Source organism: Odocoileus virginianus, chromosome 5, assembly GCF_023699985.2.
Source record: "Odocoileus virginianus isolate 20LAN1187 ecotype Illinois chromosome 5, Ovbor_1.2, whole genome shotgun sequence".
Taxonomy (NCBI): domain Eukaryota; kingdom Metazoa; phylum Chordata; class Mammalia; order Artiodactyla; family Cervidae; genus Odocoileus; species Odocoileus virginianus.
The window spans coordinates 86,850,269-86,869,465 of NC_069678.1; the positions used below are offsets into that span (position 1 = coordinate 86,850,269).

Consider the following 19,197-nt stretch of genomic DNA (forward strand, 5'->3'; position numbering starts at 1 on the left):
ATATATTAGTTGAAAAGTATGTAGTTACATGCTTTAAACTCCACTGCTGGTGGTTTTCTCTCCTTGGCTCTAACTTCTCCCTAGTCAAGTATCCTTCTCTGAACGAGGAGCAAGCTGGTGGCCTCTTGAGTAGGAAAACAAATGTGCTATCTACATCTTGAAAGCAACAGGCCCAATAACAATCTGACTTCACTTGAGGCATTCGTTGCTTCAAGATGATTTTACCCAAAATCACTTCTGTTAAAGGATCACCACGATATCCAGTTTTCAAGAAAACCATACAGACAAATGATATACCAGCCAAGATGCATTTCACCCTCCTCCTAGTTGTTAGTATAACCAATGCTTCCTGGAATAAAAATGCAAATGGGCAAAGGCTCCCAGTCTCTTGATAATGTATCACCAGCATACATGGTCTGGACATTCCTGGGCATAGGGACATACTGATACAGCGCCTCCTGCTTAGACTAAAGGACAGCTGAAGGTTATATGAGTTTAAGACACAGACATACCTGAGCCGACTGGGAAATAGCCTCGTCCAGAGCCAGGGCCCGCTGGCGCACCTCCTCTTTTATTTGGGCATATGTATTTTCTGCTTTCTGGTATTTTTCTTCCACCATTTCCCCCTCTTCAGGGTTTAGCTCCTTTAGTTGAGGGCCTATCTTTAGCAGTTTATCAATATGAGGTTTGTGTTCAGCAATGGATTCCCTCAGTTGCTATGTAAAAAAATATGGATTAATTAAAATAAGTCTTTTTATACCAGTTTGTTTAAATACTGTGATCAGAGCTCATACCAACAGCACAAACTGAGAGGAACTAACTAAACTAAACTAACTAACTAAACTGAACTAAGTTGCTAAAATCCAGCAAGTCCCAACATCTCACCATTTATGAAGGGGGTGAAAATCTAAGTCTTAGGGCACTGACTCTAATTCCCTTGATTTTTAAAAGCCAGTTCAGATATTCCGCCACCCAAGAAGCTTCCCAGACATATCCTCCTTCACTCTTGCCCTCAAAACAAAAGCATCCCACTGCCTTCTGCACTCTAAGTACTTCTCTGTACCCACTGCAGTCTCAATGGTTTCACGTCTGTCTCCCTGTGCAGACGGGAGACACCAAGCAGGACAAACTACAAACATTTCTGGCGATCCAACTGCTCCTCGACTCTATGGCTGGCTACTTTCAGTTTAATCTCCCTGCTACAGGAATATAGAGGTAGGAGTAAGCACAAGCCACACACAAATAAAATAAACATCAAAAAACCATCTTTGATGGTAATACCATCAGCTGAAGTGTCTACACATTTTCCTTTCATCTTAAGTCTCTGCAGCAAATTGCTTTCTGACATTCCTGAGTTGGGGCTCTCACTCCAGCTGGGGCCTAACCACAAGGAAAAGGCCACCCAACCACACCCAAATCTGAGAACACTCTGTTGTTGCTGGAAAGATTTTAAGTTCTCTTGATTTTTATGTGGTGCTTTGTTTACTCCTGTAATACTCACATTCCTGACATCTCCGTAATCTCATTCCTTAACTGATTTAAAGAACAAAGGAAATATTTCAGATATGTATCTTTACTGTGCAAAGAAATTCTACTGGGTTAAGAATTAACTTCAAAACAGACTTACACTCGGTAGGTACTCATAAACAGGCTGTTTCTCAAATGGTGCAGCCCAACTCCAGTTGTGCAATTAAATAAAACTCGGCATGCTCCTTACCCTCATTTCCTCTTGCTGCTGTCTGAGCTGCTCATGATCAATAGCCGGAGGAGGTAACTGTGCTATGAGTGCCCGAGTCTCCTCAATCCAGGGGCTGAGCTCCTCGTAAGTTTCCCAAAATTGGTTCACCAAGACCTGTGCCCGCTCTAGGCGTGCGTAACGCTCTGAATTGAGCAGACTAATGGCTTCATATTGCTGTATCAGAGACTCTGTCTTTTCCTATGGACAACAAAAAGAAGTGTAAGTATTATTACCATGATGAACCCTTCTTTAAATAAAAAATGTAAGTAGATATACACTAAAAAGTATAAAGGAACGTACACTAAAATGCTAAAAAAATCAATCTAGTTAAGATTACAAGTGATTTTTATATTCTTTACACTTAACTGAATTTTTAAATTTTCCTATCACACATATGCATTATTTCTATAATTGTTAAAACACGAAAGTAGCTTTGCCAACAGTAAAATAGCATAACCACAACAGAGCAAAATTAACCCATTAGTGAGTACCTTTTACAACTTTAGATGCAGCATTATTGCATTAGGTCAATCTGACTGTATCAGGGGCTATGGTGGGTATTTGCTCATCAAGTTTCATTTGTCTTTTCTTCTCTGATAAAAGTGCCTACAAACCTGCTATTTATACTTTACATGTTTAGGATGAGTAGCTCAATTTATGAAGATTTCTGAGGAAATAGTAGTTACCCCCACCTTTTATAAAAAAGGCTTCCCTTGTGACTCAGCTGGTAAAGAACCCACCTGTAATGCAGGAGACCTGGGTTCGATCCCTGGGTTGGGAAGATCCCCTGGAGAAGGGAAAGGCTACCCACTCCAGTATTCTGGCCTGGAGAATTCCATGGACTCTTTAGTCCATGGGGTCGCAAAGAGTCGGACACGATTGAGCGACTTTCACTTTATAAAAAAAACTGGTGTACAAACAGATTCTGTTGGCCAATTCTTTTAGAAATAGTTAACTATTTTTTTAGAAGGATCTAAAGCAGGAATTAATATCTGGATCTGGTTCTGAAAAATCTATCTACCTGGAAAGATAACTAACTCATCACAGACTGAACACGAGGAGCAACTCCTCTGTTATAAAGATCATGGATTTGCACTGCATTTCATATGATATAGTATGGCTGTCTAGACAATCTGTGAACACAGGGTGAGGGGTCTGAATCCCCTAGGACATCACCTTGGACTTAAATATCACTATCAGTAATAGAGGGGAAAAAACCCTTCTTAAACTATCATTTCATAACCGTACTTCCAAATCACCATGAGCAAGATAACAATATGGTGAATAAATACATGTAGTTTACCTGTAGTATGGCTTTTTGCTCCTCCCCACATGTGCCAAAGATTTCACCACGATGACTGAAGAGTTCATCCATGGAATCTTTGTGTCGAATGATGTCAATGGAGAAAGCCTTTGAAAAGTGAACTATTGTTAAGTAACACAAGGATCCAGAGCCTGAGTTAGTGAAAAGTTAGACATACTCTATGAAAAATCCTTTGCTTTAATAAAGTCACATTAAAAATTGTTCTTAAGAAGTTTGACCCTTTGTCTATCCACCTATCTCCAATGCTTATCTTTCAGTAGCTTACAAAAATATCTTCCCCCTTGAAAACCCACGTAGAAAACTGCTAACTATTCTTTCCTGGATTAACAGACTTATTTCTCCCTTTTCACAAAGCAAAAAATCCCTTCTTCATCCTAACCAAATATTTATAATATTACGTCTCTATCCACCATCATAACTCTAAATCATTCTACTTGACTTGAGATAGCCAGAAACTCTGTGCTAGTCACTCCAAGTGACTGATGATTCTTCTAGCTCAGAACGAAGTGCCTGTGCCAGTGACTCACCTTCTGCACCTGCAGCTGAGCTGTGGTCTGGTCCTGTTCCAGGCGAATTGGACCCAGGGCCATCAGTTTCCGTTTTGTTTCAGCAACCCAAGCTAGCTCTGCATCAGCAGCTTGCTCATACTGACAGACACATTGGAGAATAATGGACATATTACAGCCAGTGTCTTCCTTCTAAGAATTCTAACTTATTCAACACAGAAAGGCCTAGATTTTCAGTAATGCAGTTTACATCTCACAAAATAAAGCCCAAATTGGTGAGAACTTCATAAAAGTCACAAATTCAAGATGCAGACAATTTAGCATTGATTATATTTCAACAAATATGAGTTGATCCTATTTCAACTTTTTTGGAAAGATATTACAGAACCCAGTCAATGGTCCCATAGCTAGAAATAACAATGGAAACTAAGACTCTTCAAAAGAAATACACTTTCTAATGAGAGTACTTTTATGAGGCTCTGCTCTCTTTCTGCCAATCTTTTTTCCTATCCACAGCAGTAGTCATACGTTTAACTACAAACTTAACATGGCAGCAGATGGCTGAGTCAAGTTAACTTGGAAGTACCCGCTCAGCTGAAGAAGTGTAAGACCCCAGAAGAATAGCAAACATTTAAATGGAATGCAGTACACAAGGACATGTCATACATAATGACATCAACAACAAAAGAACACGTTCTATGTGATCATTGTTTAATAAGGGCCCCTCAACCTTTTACCTCTTCCTTATCAATGTTGTCAAATTATACTAATATTTAAAGAAAAGTTCCCAAGTGTGATAAATCTCATACTGAAATATCTGGCCAAGATTTGGAGACAAAACAAACTTCTGTGGGGTTCAGAAAGCATCTACGATCACCATGAACCCAAGGGGTCATGTTATATTATTTTTTGTACCATGGCACATTCATGTGTGCCATTAATAGGTGCATATCCACCTACAAAGAAAAACAAATAACTTTTCCCAGAAAGCAGGAAGGAAAAATGATTGAGGGAAACACGACACCTGTGTTTACTGGGAGGGTTCTATTTTGGATGGCTCTGCTATTTTGGTTAGCATATTTGATAGTAATTATAGTTCTTGGTTCTGTCCCTCTTCCATCTAATGCTGAAACAGTTGATTATGTCAAACTAAGACTGATGCATTTAGACCTTTTCGGTCTAGATATTATCTACCCCCATCACCATCTGCCTCTAACCAGGGCATCAACAAGGGAAGGGCCCACACACTCTCTTTTCCAAGTTCTTTTCTCCTCAAAGGGGTCATGTATCTTCAATCAAACCTAGATCCACCCTCACATAACTTTACTGAACCACTTCCTACCACTGAGGTAATTTGTTGCATCAGATTTAGCTTTATCTCATTTATTCCTATTCCTGAAACTGTATGTATGTGGGTCATAGTTTTGTACTTCCCATATATATATCCCTGCTGCCTAAAATATTAATGCAGGGGTGTTTTTAAAGATTACCTGTTGTGATCTCTGAATAGCAGCATCAATTTCATCCACCCTTTGTCCAACAGTGTCACTGACCAGCTTGTACTGCTCATTGGCGTCGGACACAAGTTTATCCAGCCCTTCTCTGGCTCTCCAGGGCACCAGCTCTAAGAGAGCACGGCTCACCTCATTCACTGTGTCCAACATCAGCCTGTGCTCCATGACCTCCTTCTTTAGTTCCTAAAGAGGGAAAAAAAGTTTTCAGGCCATCTCTTGCTAAATTAAGGACATTAGCAGCTGTGCTGGGTGGAAAATGCTCTCTCTACCACACATCCCAGCAGGGCTCTGACCTCCTTCCTTCACTTATTTTTTTCTTGTCTCAGATTTTTCAGTCACTCCACGGCCTGACTTTAGGCTCAGCTGCTTAGAACTGTCAGCAAGACTTTTCAGGCCAGGCTGTCTCTGGGTAACATGAATGGTGTTTCTTGTTTTTTTTCTCCTTACTTCAATAGAAATGATACAATAATGCTTTAATCATAGGCATTTATTTACTTCAACAAATGCACCGTATTTTTGTGCATCTAGAACTGCACAAGGTACTGCAGGAGAATCAGAGATGACTATGAGGTACTCTTTTAGAGAGTCAAGTATGACAGTAAGTCCTAAAATGTTCCATATGAAGCAAGCTTCATAGGGTGTTCAGATTCAATCTTTTTTCTTCTTCAGACCATGACAAGAGCTCTTATATAGGCCTGTCCTTATGTCAAAACTTATTTTCCACAAATAAATAGAAAACGAGGCAGAGAGAAATTTTTGGTTTAGATTTCGGGTAAAGATAGCTGGAGAAAACTCAAGAATTTGAACTTCAGGATTCTAAGAAATTCCTTCCCTTTACAGTGTGGGATGTCAGCTCACCTTCTGTCTCTGCTGAAACCGGGGTATTTGTTCCCCTGTGGGGGACTGTCCTCCGCTGGCTGCCAGCTCCTCCTCTGCCTCCCTCAGCCACCCGGTCAGTTCCTCATATGTAGACTGGAACTTGGTGGCCAGCTGCCGGGCTTGCTCTAAGGTTCTGAGGGCCTTGGAGCTAGTGACTGTGATGTCTGCATAGCGAGTCTTTATGCCATCCAGCTTCTCTTGAATGAGCAATACCTCTTCACCTGTGGGAGAGAGCACACAGTTTATTCACGTCTAATAGGCTACAAGGCAGCCCTTTTAACCTCTCTTTATTCAAGTCAGAGCATAACTTTTACGGGTACTCTCTCCCTATGGCAGCAATTTCACCTAGCGTCCCACACCAAGGGAAGTGGGAAAGAAACCTTCAATCAATAAAAGAAACAACTTCCGAGATTATAAGGATCTGAGTTTGACTGCAGGTTTTTCAACACTTTCAGCATCTTTCAGTAAATGCTGGTATTCAACATATTGGAGGGCAGGGAGAGTTTTCATCTATAACCAGATCTGAGACAATACAGTGTTTCAATAACAGATTTAGCAGGAAATAGGAACCCAAGCCCCAGTTGCCTGGAAGCACATGGTAATACAATCAGTGAGTATTAAGCTCCTCCTATCTAAAAAGAGAAGTGGCTAGTGCAGGGTGCTGATTAATGTCTGTATGACCAGGCGCTAAGAGATGCACTTTTCAAAGTACCTGTGGTTTGTTTTAGAAGAGCCTGACCGTTTTTAATAGCTTGATCTACATTCTTCTTTCTATTAACAATTTCTTCATTTAAAGCCTGAAAGGAAAGAACACCATTAATCCTAAAACTATGACACAACAAAGTGGAAGAAATGCAAGCCCCTTAAGAGACCAAATTTAAAGTAGAGATGAACATCAGTTTAAATAGGAGATATTTGATTCCTTCGTTTTCTCTTTGGTTACCCCTTTAATTACTCAATGGAGAAGAAAATGGCAACCCACTCCAGTACTCTTGCCTGGAGAATCCCACGGACGGAGGAGCCTGGTGGGCTACAGTCCATGGGGTTGTAAAGAGTCAGACATGACTGAGCGACTTCACTTTCATTTTAGTTACCCAAAACAATGAAATCAGATACTTATAGGCAAGTTTTCTTTTGATGAGAAGAGATTTAGGACTTAATCCGCTTTACTAACCTATTGGTACCAAACCTGAACCCAAGAAAGGTAGAAGCAGAATTCATCAAGAATGTCTAATATGTCCAAAACAAAGGATAAGGCATAAAGTTCAAGAAAAGAAAATCAGCAAGAACAGGCCAACTTAAATCAGAATCCTAGTTAAAGACTCTCAGTATCTGAAGTCAATGAAGTAGAAGAATCTAAGATTATTAATAAAACAAACAAACAAAATCGCTTTGCTGATTTTACCATTTCCAAAGAAATTCCCTAAAAATAAAACAAAAAGGGCAAATTGTTGTTTCTACTAAGATGACCCAGAATCCCTGTACTTTGAGCACATAAATTCTAGAAACATTTAAAAAGTTACCACTAAATGATCAAACCCTGAGCACTGTTAAGTAATCTGGTTTTCTTAAAGTTTGGGCATCCCTGGTAGCTCAGATGGTAAAGAATCTGCCTGCAGTGCAGGAGACCTGGGTTGGATCCCTGGGTAAGGAAGATCCCCTGGAGGAGGAAACGGCAACCCACTCTAGTATTCTTGCCTGGAGAAGTCTATCAACAGAGGAGTCTGGCAGGCTATAGTCCATGGGGTTGCAGAGGGTTGGACATGACTGAGCGACTAACACTTTGTTAAAGTACATACTCCTCTGCATAACTGCTCAAGTGGTAGCTGAATGATACATTCCCGAGTGGTGTAAAACATGAATTGGAATTGAGATGGCCCCTGATTACACTCTGGATCACCTTCTAGAATTAATGATCCGGTTTGTTAAGTGTAAGTATTTCCATGGGCTCATCAAGAAATAGATTAGTCCTTAGCAACAAGTCTGTAACTAAGCACTTGTGTGTAAAATAAACTTAAAATGTTTGGAATTAAAAAAAAGGGGGGGAGCGAGAGAGAGAAATGAAGACAAACATGAATTAAAATGACAAAATAACTTAGTAACATAACCAATAAGAATGGAAAGTATGAATACCAGGTGGTCAGCATGCTGCTTCTCCAGGACATCCTGTCTGTAATCCTTTACGAACACTGAACTGAGCTTGTCCTCAACCTCGGCCAGCCAGTTGAGCACCTCCACCTCATCCTCCCCGAAGAGCCTAGCATTAGACAGCGCTTGTTCAAGCAGGGCTGCTTTCCGACAGCACCGGTCTTGAATCTCACTGAATCGGGCCTGCAACGAGTCTAGCCTTTCTGACAGCACACCCTGCTCTGCGGGACTTGTCAGGGAGGAGAGGGACTGCCCAACTGTGACTGCCTGGTGCACATCTGTTGCATGGCTTTCTATTTCTTCCTCCAGAGCCTGGAAATCCAGATGGAAAAAATGAATAACAGAAACAAAATAAATGAAAAGTAAACATGAGACAATGAATCACAAATGGTATAATAAATTAAATAATAATATATAAGTTTACCTACAGAAGGGTAAAAATAACATAAAAACAGAGAACAAAAAGCTGTTTTTTCTGATGGTAGCCTATAAGTCCATTTCTATTTTTACTTGAAGAATGTGACTAGTCCAATTAATAACTGGACCGTATTTTAAATTAAAACTTATTAAGAAAAACCCCCACAAAATACATCTTTTAGAATGCTGCAGGAAGTTTTCTAGGATCTCTGATTCCAGTTTTGTGTTTTCATTTACTGTGACTACTTCCTACCTTGTGCCGAATGATCTGCTGCTGTATTTTAGCAGTCTGGGTGCCAACAGGTTCTGAGTTGGCGAGCTTTTTCTCTGTGACAGATAAGAAGTCAGAAATAGGCTCAGCTGTCTCATGGAATTGTTTGGCCAGAACCAGGATATCTTCCAGCTGTTTCTGCCTACACAAATATATAGAACAAGCTGCTCAGGCAAAAAGTCACATTAAAACTGTTAACAGTACTATATTCAGTAAAAGACCAATCTTAACCAGGCACATTTGAAATATCAATAGCAAACAGGACACACAGAAAACAGCACCCTGCTGTTTTAAAGGCTTTCACAAGCAGCATCTTATTTAGGTTCTATCATGACCTTGTATGGTAGGCAACATTATGCCACTATTATAAAAGAGAAAACCAAGCCTGAAGGCTTTAAGAAAGATCTGTCCAGATCGCCCACAGGGTAGCAATGGTACAGTGAGAATTAGAATCAGACCTTCTACTACTCTTTCTCCTATGGGATGAAGCATGTGCATCCTCTGTACATGTGACCAAAATAATATTTAAAGGAGTAAAAAATCCATCAGTCTTCATTTCTCTTTTCCCTGCCATGGTTATCTTCACTTATGATGAAGAGAAAAGACAGTATTTGAAGAGCACAAGTAGATCAAGCTATGAATAAGAACTTTCTTCCTATCACCCCTAAATCAGTCAGGCTTCTAGTAATTTCAAGACTCAGAGCATAACTTTGAATTCTGATTTAAGACAAAAAAATAACCTCAAACTAGATGAATTTGTTAAAGGAAATGGCAGCCAAAAGAACTATGTACTTTATAACTGGAATCTTGAATCTGGAATCTTAAATCTTATTTAACATAACAGCCACACTAAGTGTGGACTTCAAATATCCTGTAGATTAAAATCAGCCAATTACAAAGGAGAGGGGAAGCCTGAATGCTGAAGGTAGCTGAAGAAGCAAAAGACACAAACACAACCATAGAACTATATTAGAACACAGAGTAACCATCAAAAGGCCATAACAATGACTCTGGACCATTAAGATCAGACTAAGTGCTGCGTTATTTGAAAAGGGGCTGGGTGACGGGATGCACTTTTATTTCAGTAAATCTTTACTAAACATCTGCTTTGTGCCTGGTCCTATGCTGGGTACTCTGGACAAATTTATATTAATAATAAATGATTTAATATAAAGACCTGCCATTTGAATTATCTGGAAATGTAATGTTTGAGTATAAAGAAAAATGTATTTCTAGATGCTATTTTTAAATGTCAATATAAACTACAGAATTTCCTTTCTTAGTTTATGTCAACCTTCAAACTCTATCTTCAATCAATACAACTAAAAACTAAAACATGAAATATAACCTTAAATAAATTGCTTGGTGGATTATTTTCATTGGTTAATGACCTGCTTAAAGATTTTACTCTTTTTGCTTTAAACTTTTAAAAACACTTTTTTTCTTTTATATTGGAGTACAGCTGATTAATAAAATTAATGTTAGTTTTACCAGGTTTACAGCAAAGTGATTCAGTTATACATATACATGTGTCTATTTTTTTCCAAATTTTAAAGTTTAAAAATTTAATTCTTAAAGAACTGTCCTAGACTTCTAGACCTTTCTGACTCATCTATGATTCCAGGATCTGAAAGTCTGAAGAAATCACTGTAAGAGGATTGGAGGTAGAAAAGAGAAGAGCTAAAATAATTTGGAGGCATCAAAAACCCAGTATTAAAGAACCTAAACAGAATTCTTTAGGATGCCTTAACAAATGATGCTGCTTTTGGTATTTCTCTTTAAAACACTGGTCCAGAAACTGTGTTCGGAGCATGGAAGCAAGTAGGATAGAAGAAAAGAATCATAAATAGATACATTAGGAACAATCATGACTTTAGTCAGCTTAAGGACCTAGGAGGTAAGCACAAAAAATAATGACCTTAATACAAGGTACACATGAAGAGTTAGGGCAGTTAAGAGGAAGATGAATCTATCCTATGCTTGGGAATAAAAAAACCTTCATAAAAGCAGGGCAGATGAACAAAAGTCTTTCACGGAAGATGGAGCACCGTCAGCAAAGACCGAATTAGGAAACTGACAGAAGACACTGAAGAATTGAACATGGTTTACTTTGACCATAAGAAGTGAGAAGAATAGCAGAAACTAAGGTGGGTTAGAGATGCTTTATTTTATAGGCAACAGGCAGTCAACAGACGTCTCTGATTGTGCAGAGGGAAGGCCTGAGGGGAAGCAGGAGAGTGGTTAAGGTTAGCTAGTTAGGAGGCTGCCTTCAGACGAGCTACCTCATGGGAACGAGCCCAAGGGAGAGTTCGTAAGTCATGAACTGAGGCAAGTGAGTTGGAATCAGAAATGGATGGAGAGGAAAGATACTGCAGATGTAAAATAGACGGAATTTAGTATCCTGATAGAGCTATGACACAAAGCAGGGGAGGGGAAAAAAAGGTAAAAAGAAAATGAGGCTGAGGTTTTAAACCCAGGGAGTTGGAGGGTCAATGGTACTATTACTGGAAATGGATGAAAAGAGAGAAGAAATAACACAGTGCAATTTGGATATGAAAGTAAGTTGAATTCTTTCTTTTGTTTCTCCTACTAACATAGGGCAAGTAAATACTCTGTAGCTCAGATGAGAAACAAGCAAGCCACGGACAGGGAGAAGTAAAGAGACTGAAGAGGGGTTTATCTGAAGACTACCCATAGCTACCTAGACAATGAGTGATCAACTCTATGACTCTCATACTCATTTCTGATTCATTATCATTTACTTTTAAAACTGGGAACAGTATCAGCTGAAAGTAAAGACCCAGTGTGACGTATTAAGATCAAGTGACACTGGACTAACTGATAGCTATGGAAAGAGAAAGAAAGCACCTCCGTGGAGGAGAAGTACACTGCTTGCCTGCAGCTTCTGGTGAAGACAGTCCATGCAACTCTTGAATGTTCATTTAATAGAACCACAGGCTAGCTCCTAGATGTAGGAACATCTAATACTGGGATAAGTTAACAGAAAATAAACATGATACATTTCTTTTTTCTTTTTTTGATACATTTCAATTTCAAGTGTCAAAAACATTATTTATAAATATTAATGGGAAAAAAAAGAAATCTGTTTCCAAAACTCAGAAAATTACTTGGCTGGATTATAGGAGTCCACGCCTGTCATTTGGAAGCATGATTATATTGCAGCTGAACACCACCACAGAGCACTGAGTCTCCCAGCTCTCAGAACCTTACGGAAGAGCTGAGGCTCATTTCCTGAGAGTCACTCTGGTTATGAGGATCATCTCTAAAAACTTATCCCTCTTCAAGGTAAAAGCCTTTAAACACCTCCAGAGCTCCATGAGAGTCATCCGGGGGCTTTTACAGCATCTGAGAGACACAAATCAGAAACCGTCTCTGACTTCTCCCTCAAAAGCCCCTCGGCTTTACCTGGCTGCTGCCTTGCTGAGTAGTCCAGTCCATCTACTTTCAAGACTCTCCAACTGTCCAGTGATCTTCTCTCTATCAGCCAGCTCAGCTGACTGTGCTATTCTGCCTCCTTCTGCTTGAAGCATGTCTACTGTGGCCTTTCGATCATCTAGTAGCCTCTGGAGCAACTGATGTACATGTTTAAAGAAAATGAAAAGTGATAACATGGGGTCACTTTAAAATCTGAAACAAGGAAAACATACAAAATCCCAAAACCTCACCTCACTGAGCCCTAAGTTTAACTGAACAGGGAAGTTTTTTTTTTTCCCCCCAACCTGAGGCAAAAACATGAGATATAATTCCTACCACTCATATAAACTTTTCCTACACTCAGGTTTTTAAATGGAGTGGTGACTGTCATTATGTGACTGAAAAGGAATTTAATTTGAACCAAGAAAAAAAAGGAACTGAAATGGAAATTAAACCAAGGAGGGAACCAGAGGGAACCTTATACATGATATACAACATTAGTTAGAATATTGCTGACCCTAAAAACCCTCAAAATCTCCTAAGATAAAGTGGTGACAAACACTGAAACAGGATAAGTGAACAAGCAAAACTGCTCAGTTCAACATATGGCATGGTAAACTAAGAGATTACAAAGGTGATAAAAATCAATTTCCATCTTTCTTTTCTGGATCACACAAGGTAGGTTAGGATTCTACTAAACTCCTAACGGTGCTCCTGAAACTATAAGCAAATTGTGTTGTCTGTCATTCCCTTCGGCTGTTACAGTTCACTGCCCCAACATTCTCACTTACCTTCTGTTCTTGGATCTGGGCTTTCACCACTTTATACTCAGCAGATGGAGGCTTCTGATTGGCTATGAGCTCTTCAGTGTCTGCCAACCAGCTGAGCAATGGCTCCAAGGCATCCTGGAACTTCCCACAATGCAACAAAGCCTCTTGCAGTTGTGCGATTCTTTGTGCAACCTGTTTCACAGACATGGAGGAGAACGGGGAGAGTTCTGAAATGACTTCTCATCCCTTTTTGATACTCCAGGTTGGAACTGCTAAAGTTTTATTTGCATTCAGGTGCCATGGAAACCTGAAATTGCTGTATCTTTTTTCTATGCCCTCCATTCACTCACCTTTTTATTTAGTGTGTTCCACCGAGCGTTGATCTCTTCCATGTCATGTTCCAAACCCTGTACATCACAGTTTTTTCCGGCACTCTGAATCAAGCCCTGGCCAAGTCCATTCACCTGTTGCAGTTTCATCTGAAGGGGATCCACCTGTTCTTTCTGAAACATCTAGATAATTGTAAGCCAAAGAAGATTTAATCTATAGGCATGACAGTGACTGGTTATTCCTGGGGGAGGCATGCTTTAACAAAGGCGGGCCAGGGGGTAACAAGAGAAAACAAGCCACTTGTACAGAAAGTATCAAGTAAGAATGTGGTTTCACATTTCAAAACATTCTCCTATGGACAAGCAATTACAGAGAGTTATGGCACTACTTAGGCATTTAAACCATGAGTCATGGTTTGTTTCTGTTGCTAATTTTTTAATGCAAAAAGCTCTTGAGAATAAAGAAGCATCAGCCTCAAGATACCATGAAAGTGTGATGCATTATCAATCCTAAATGGGAAGGTTGATACCAAATGACTAGTACTTAAGATTAAAAATACCTTGGGGAATAGCTTTAACCAACCATGATACATGCAATGGTCTTTTCTGACTAGGACTAATAATTAACCAAAACACATTAATGGTGTGAAGAATCCCAACCTCATAGCTTAATACCCCCGTGGCCATTTAATTCCATTCTATTCCAAGGGCACAGACCACAAACAGCCAATAATCTTGAAACAGTATTCCTGATTACAAAGGGAAGTGGGCCAGTATTATAGAGAGATGTCCTTAACAACTTCAGACATATTTTAAGTAAGACTCAGATATACATAAAGTATCTTTAAAACAGTGATACTATATATCCATGTTTACCATGAAACAATGGAATTTTATAACTGTAAACAAGTGTAACAAGCAATGTGTTTCTTCTAATGCAGTCAAGGTCCATTATTACTTAGAAATTTATAAAAAGAACCAAAGAGAACAGTACTTCTGCCACTCCAATGGTATTAAAGAAAAAATAAATATTTGTCCCTAAGATCAGATTTCTCTCAATTGTCAGAGGATAAAATCAGCCACATTCCACTAGTCTGGATCTATTTCCATTCTTTTTCTTCCATAAAAAGTTCCTTCAAGTTCAGGGAGACAGGTGAATCAATGAAAGCTGAAGACATGGAGGAGGACAAAAATAAATGCAAAAGAAAATTATAAGTTTGGGTAAGACTAATTTTGGCCTATGTGAGACCACAGATCACACTAGGATTAGGAAACTGATTCTAGAAAGAATGGTCTGTGGCTGAACAAGTGAGTCACGAGGAGGAAAGGCCCCAGGGAACACTGAAAAAGGAAGGTTATAAAGGTAATTACCAGTGGGCTTCATTTGATACTATAATTTGATTACACCATATTTTGTTGGCAACACTACACAGCAGTTCAGCTAAAAATGGCTGTTACTCCAATAACATGGTTCCTAGAGAAAGCAAGTGCGATGATTCTACTTTGTATTAAACATGCTTTCACTGAAGAAAAATCAGAGCAGAGGGGAAAAAACAACATGGCTGTGGGAGGGGCTGGAAAAGTGAAGAGAGCAGAAATGCCTAAAGTACAGAGGGAAGGTGTCCAGTCCACACCGAAGAGCCCCATCTACCCAGTAATTAAATCCTGTCTCCTGTTGTGACTGGTATGTAATTTTTCCTGTGTTGTCCAATATAGCAGCCAATAGTTACGTGTGGCTATTCAACTAGAAATTCAGTTCCTCCACCCCACTAGCCTCATTTCACAGGGTCAAGGGGCCAAAGGCCACGTGTGGCTAAGGGTCTAAAGTACTGGGCAACAGAGAATACCTCCATCTCGGCAAGAAGCTCTACTGGGATCAATGTGAACCATACAGAAAAGTAAAAACATAATTTAAGTAGCTTGATAATCTCTTCCATATAGAGCCAATTCTTTTCTTAAAATTTGGATTTACTTTGTGAACATTTCACATAACGTATTTGAGATTTCTTCATTTCCCATGTCCACTCTATGGATTGACAGGGAATGGGTATTTGTCTTTTTTTTTCTTCCCAGAAGTTTCAAAATATATGAGAATGCCTCTATATACTGCTGCTGCTAAGTCACTTCAGTCGTGTCCAACTCTATGCGACCCCATAGACTGCAGCCCACAAGGCTCCGCTGTCTCTGGGATTCTACAGGCAAGAACAATGGAGTGGGTTGCCATTTCCTTCTCCAATGCATGGAAGTGAAAAGTGAAAGTGAAGTCGCTCAGTTGTGTCCGACTCTTCACATGTCCATGTGTGCTGAACCCATGGACTGCAGTTCAGCAGGCTCCTCTGTCCATGGGATTCTCCAGGCAAGAGTACTGGAGTAGGGTGCCATTGCCTTCTCTGCTCTATATACTAGTACCCTTTAAATATTTATAGTGAACACAAGTGAACAGAATGTTAAAGAAAATAAATCTGAAAACACTTGCTCCTTTCTCTTAATTCCCAAATAAAGCTGTTTCACAAAATTTGTGCTTTTAGATACATTAAAATTCCTACTCTTTAGTATTCCATGGCACATGGACTGTGCCGTGTTACTAACTAACCAGTGCTGGCAGACATTTCCCAGAGCAGAACACTAGTAAAAATTATTGCATGGCTGTAAGATGCAACAGGGACATAAAACATAAAATTTCCCAAAGAACTTCTTAAAACACTTTTATCTATAGTAATACCACATTCTCCCAGCTTTCATCCTGACTGATCCTTTTTTGATGTCCTTCACGCACTTCCTCTTTCTCTTCTAGATCTCCAAATGTTAGCCTTAGAGGGTAGAGGCAAGGTTAGGATACCAGTCCTGAGCCCTTTTCTCAATCTACACTCCCTTAAAGGCAATTCTACCCATTTCTATGGCATTCCTTACCATAATGCTTATTACTCTATATATATAATTATATATATATTTTGAATTTCAAATCTAAATATCCAACTCTTTTCCTTAATATTGCCATACACCATTCCAAAGTTGAACAATATACCTGCTAATTTCCTCTCCCCCAACGCTGCCCTTCCCTGAGCAATTCGCCACTGCCCCCAGTGTATGGCTGTGAGCCTTACTGACACCATCTCGGGCCCTCAGAGTTTCTCCTGTCCTTCTGCTGACCCTACCCAGGACTGTAATGTACAGTACATCACTTCTCCGTTGTCAAGGGCTTTGTAGATAATAGATACTGTTTAATAATCATCAGGACCAGGTAGCCCCTATGCTCTGTTAGTCCCCAAACAATGATGAAAACCTTTGCTGATGTATATTCCTAGTGTCCATAGATGAGGACCCATTCATAAATACTGACTTAGGAATACAAGTCCTTTTCCCAAGCACCGACTCCCACCCTCTAGGTTAACTGCAGAACTGTACCAGTTGCCCCCACGATGGTGCAGAGTGCAGCTGCGAATGCTTCTGGGTTGTAGTCTGCCTGATGCTACCCTGAGAGTAAGTTGTTGTTGTTTGGATGCTCAGTCATGTCTGACTCTTTTGCGACCCCATGCACTGTAGCCCACCAGGCTCCTCTGTCCATGGGAATTTCCAGGCAAGAATACTGGAGTAGGCAGTCATTTCCTTCTTGAGGGGATCTTCCTGACCCACATCTCCTGCTTTGGCAGGCGGATTGTTAACTGCTGAGACACCAGGGAAGCCTGAGAGTAAGTTACTCTATAATAAACTGATTCATTGATTATATGGAGCTGCCTGCCTTCTTTATTGGTCTCAAAATGCCTTCTCAATTCAATGAGTACTTTTTGTTTCCTCCAGCCTCCAACACCCATCTACTCAATGATGCAGATCAGAACCTAGAAGCCATCCTTGGTAACTTCCCCTCACTAGTCCCCAACATGAAAGTCATTATCAGACCTTACTGATTCTGCACCTAAACTGTGTCTCAGATCCATCCACTGACTCTGTCTTCAAATCCACTGACTCTCTATCCAAGCCACCCAGACAATTGCAGTAATTAAGCAGGCCTCACTATTTTGTCCTTGATCCCATACAATTCATCCTAAACATAGTAGCCAGTGTGATTTTTTTAAAGTTGCAAACCATTCTGTGTTTTCTGAATTCCATGTCAATTATAATACAAACTATCAAAATATAAAACAAAAGAAATCTGAGATTTATAAACCCAAATAATGTTGAAAATTTGTCAGTGTGAACCAGCTTTCTCTATCTTTTAAGCTGAGTCATCCTTAAAAAATGTAAATGAAATAATTTCACTCCCCTACTTAAATCTTTCAATACTTGCCTATGGCTTTTAAGGTAGAGATCCTTGATTTCTTTCTCAGCCCCTGCATCATTTGGCCCCTTCCTACCTTTCCAGGTTCACTGCAAGACACTCTTCTGGAAACCCTGCTTACTGTGGTCTGGTCACTTGGCTCTCTTTTAGTTTTAACATGCCAAGCTCTTTCCAGTTTCCATTTCCTTTGTCTGGAATGCTCTTTGACTAAGTAACTTCTATTTATCCTTCAGGTTATAGTTTTAAAACTGTTTCCTTGACATGGCAACTGAAATTAAATACCCCTATTGTTTCTTATCATAACTTTCATTTTTTATTCAAAGCATTTGCCATTATTTATAACCATATATTTGTATCATTTTTGCTTAATTTCTGCCCCCCCCCCGGGCTTCCCCAGTGGCTCAACGGCAGAGAATCTGCCTGCAATGAAGGAGATGCTGGTTTGATCCCTGGATCCAGAAGACTCCTTGGAGGAGGGCACAGCAACCCACTCTAGTTTTCTTGCCTGGAGAATCCCATGGACAGAGGAGCCTGGTGGGCTACAGTCCACAGGACTGCAAATAGACATAACTGAAGCAACTTAACGCGCATGCTGCCTCCCCTACTACACCGTTAGTTCCACAAGGGCAGGGGCCATACCAATTCTATTTACTGCAGAAGCTCCAGCACCCAGCACAGAGTACTGGGTACACGATAAGTAGTTATCCTATAAATGAATGAATCCTTGTACAGAAACAGTGTGAGAGAAAGCAAACAAATCCATAAAAGTTCTGTTAATTGGCTGAGGATTCAAGTGTTGAACCGAGATTGTGAGGCTCCCCAGTTTTTGCTTAAAAACTTCCTTGGCAAATTCTTAATTTTATAGGACCACTATTTTACACAAACAGTTGTTTTCTTCATTGAACCGTGACTGGAAATAAGTCTAAGGAAGTCTACACATGAGAAGAAAGCTTCAAGAACCACAGATTGCTCTTAGTGAACTTAGGATCCCACTATGGAAATAGCAAACAAGTTCTGGCTTTTCTTTCTTCTACTAAAACTTGTGATTGCTATTAGAACGCTTGTATCTACTTTAACCATGTATACATGTGAACATTTTACATACACATGAAGAGGATCTAGAGCAGTTCATTCTAATCACAGACTTTGCAGCTGGGCTACTATCTGTTTCTCCTGTCATTTATATTGGCCAATATTTCATAAAATGACTACCTCCTGTAGCTGCCAGACTACCAGAGATCCCAGAGACTGACTTAAGAGTTCCTCTGAATATTTTTCCTTGATGCAGATTTGACTGGCTCTTTATAATGAAATCCCTGTATTTCATCGACTATTGTTGCAGGCTTTATACTAGAAATAGTCTGTGTAATCAAGAATGCTGGTGACTTTGCATAGGATGCTGGGATCTTGGTGTCAATCCCAAATTCAGTAAAACTGAGAAAACTGGATCAAATCCATCAACCCGAAAAGTGATGCACTCTAATTTGATGGGTTGCTCCATTACAAAATAATTGTGAAGTCCAGGTGACACCACTACCACACAGCTAAGCAGAAGATCTGTGGCTTAACTTAGTTGATCTTTCCTTGCTG

The 19,197-nt window shown here is 39.8% G+C and overlaps 1 protein-coding gene across 1 annotated transcript in view; it reads right to left on the reverse strand.

Annotated features, from left to right (window-relative positions):
- Nucleotides 1–19,197, reverse strand: part of MACF1 (microtubule actin crosslinking factor 1) — a 338,082-nt gene that overhangs the window by 40,605 nt on the left and 278,280 nt on the right. Inside the window, 12 exon segments of the mRNA XM_070468372.1 lie at nucleotides 513–716; nucleotides 1,718–1,936; nucleotides 3,042–3,149; nucleotides 3,590–3,709; nucleotides 5,059–5,265; nucleotides 5,941–6,182; nucleotides 6,674–6,758; nucleotides 8,095–8,421; nucleotides 8,780–8,939; nucleotides 12,224–12,390; nucleotides 13,024–13,194; nucleotides 13,353–13,514. Coding sequence (XP_070324473.1) covers nucleotides 513–716; nucleotides 1,718–1,936; nucleotides 3,042–3,149; nucleotides 3,590–3,709; nucleotides 5,059–5,265; nucleotides 5,941–6,182; nucleotides 6,674–6,758; nucleotides 8,095–8,421; nucleotides 8,780–8,939; nucleotides 12,224–12,390; nucleotides 13,024–13,194; nucleotides 13,353–13,514 — 2,172 coding nt within the window.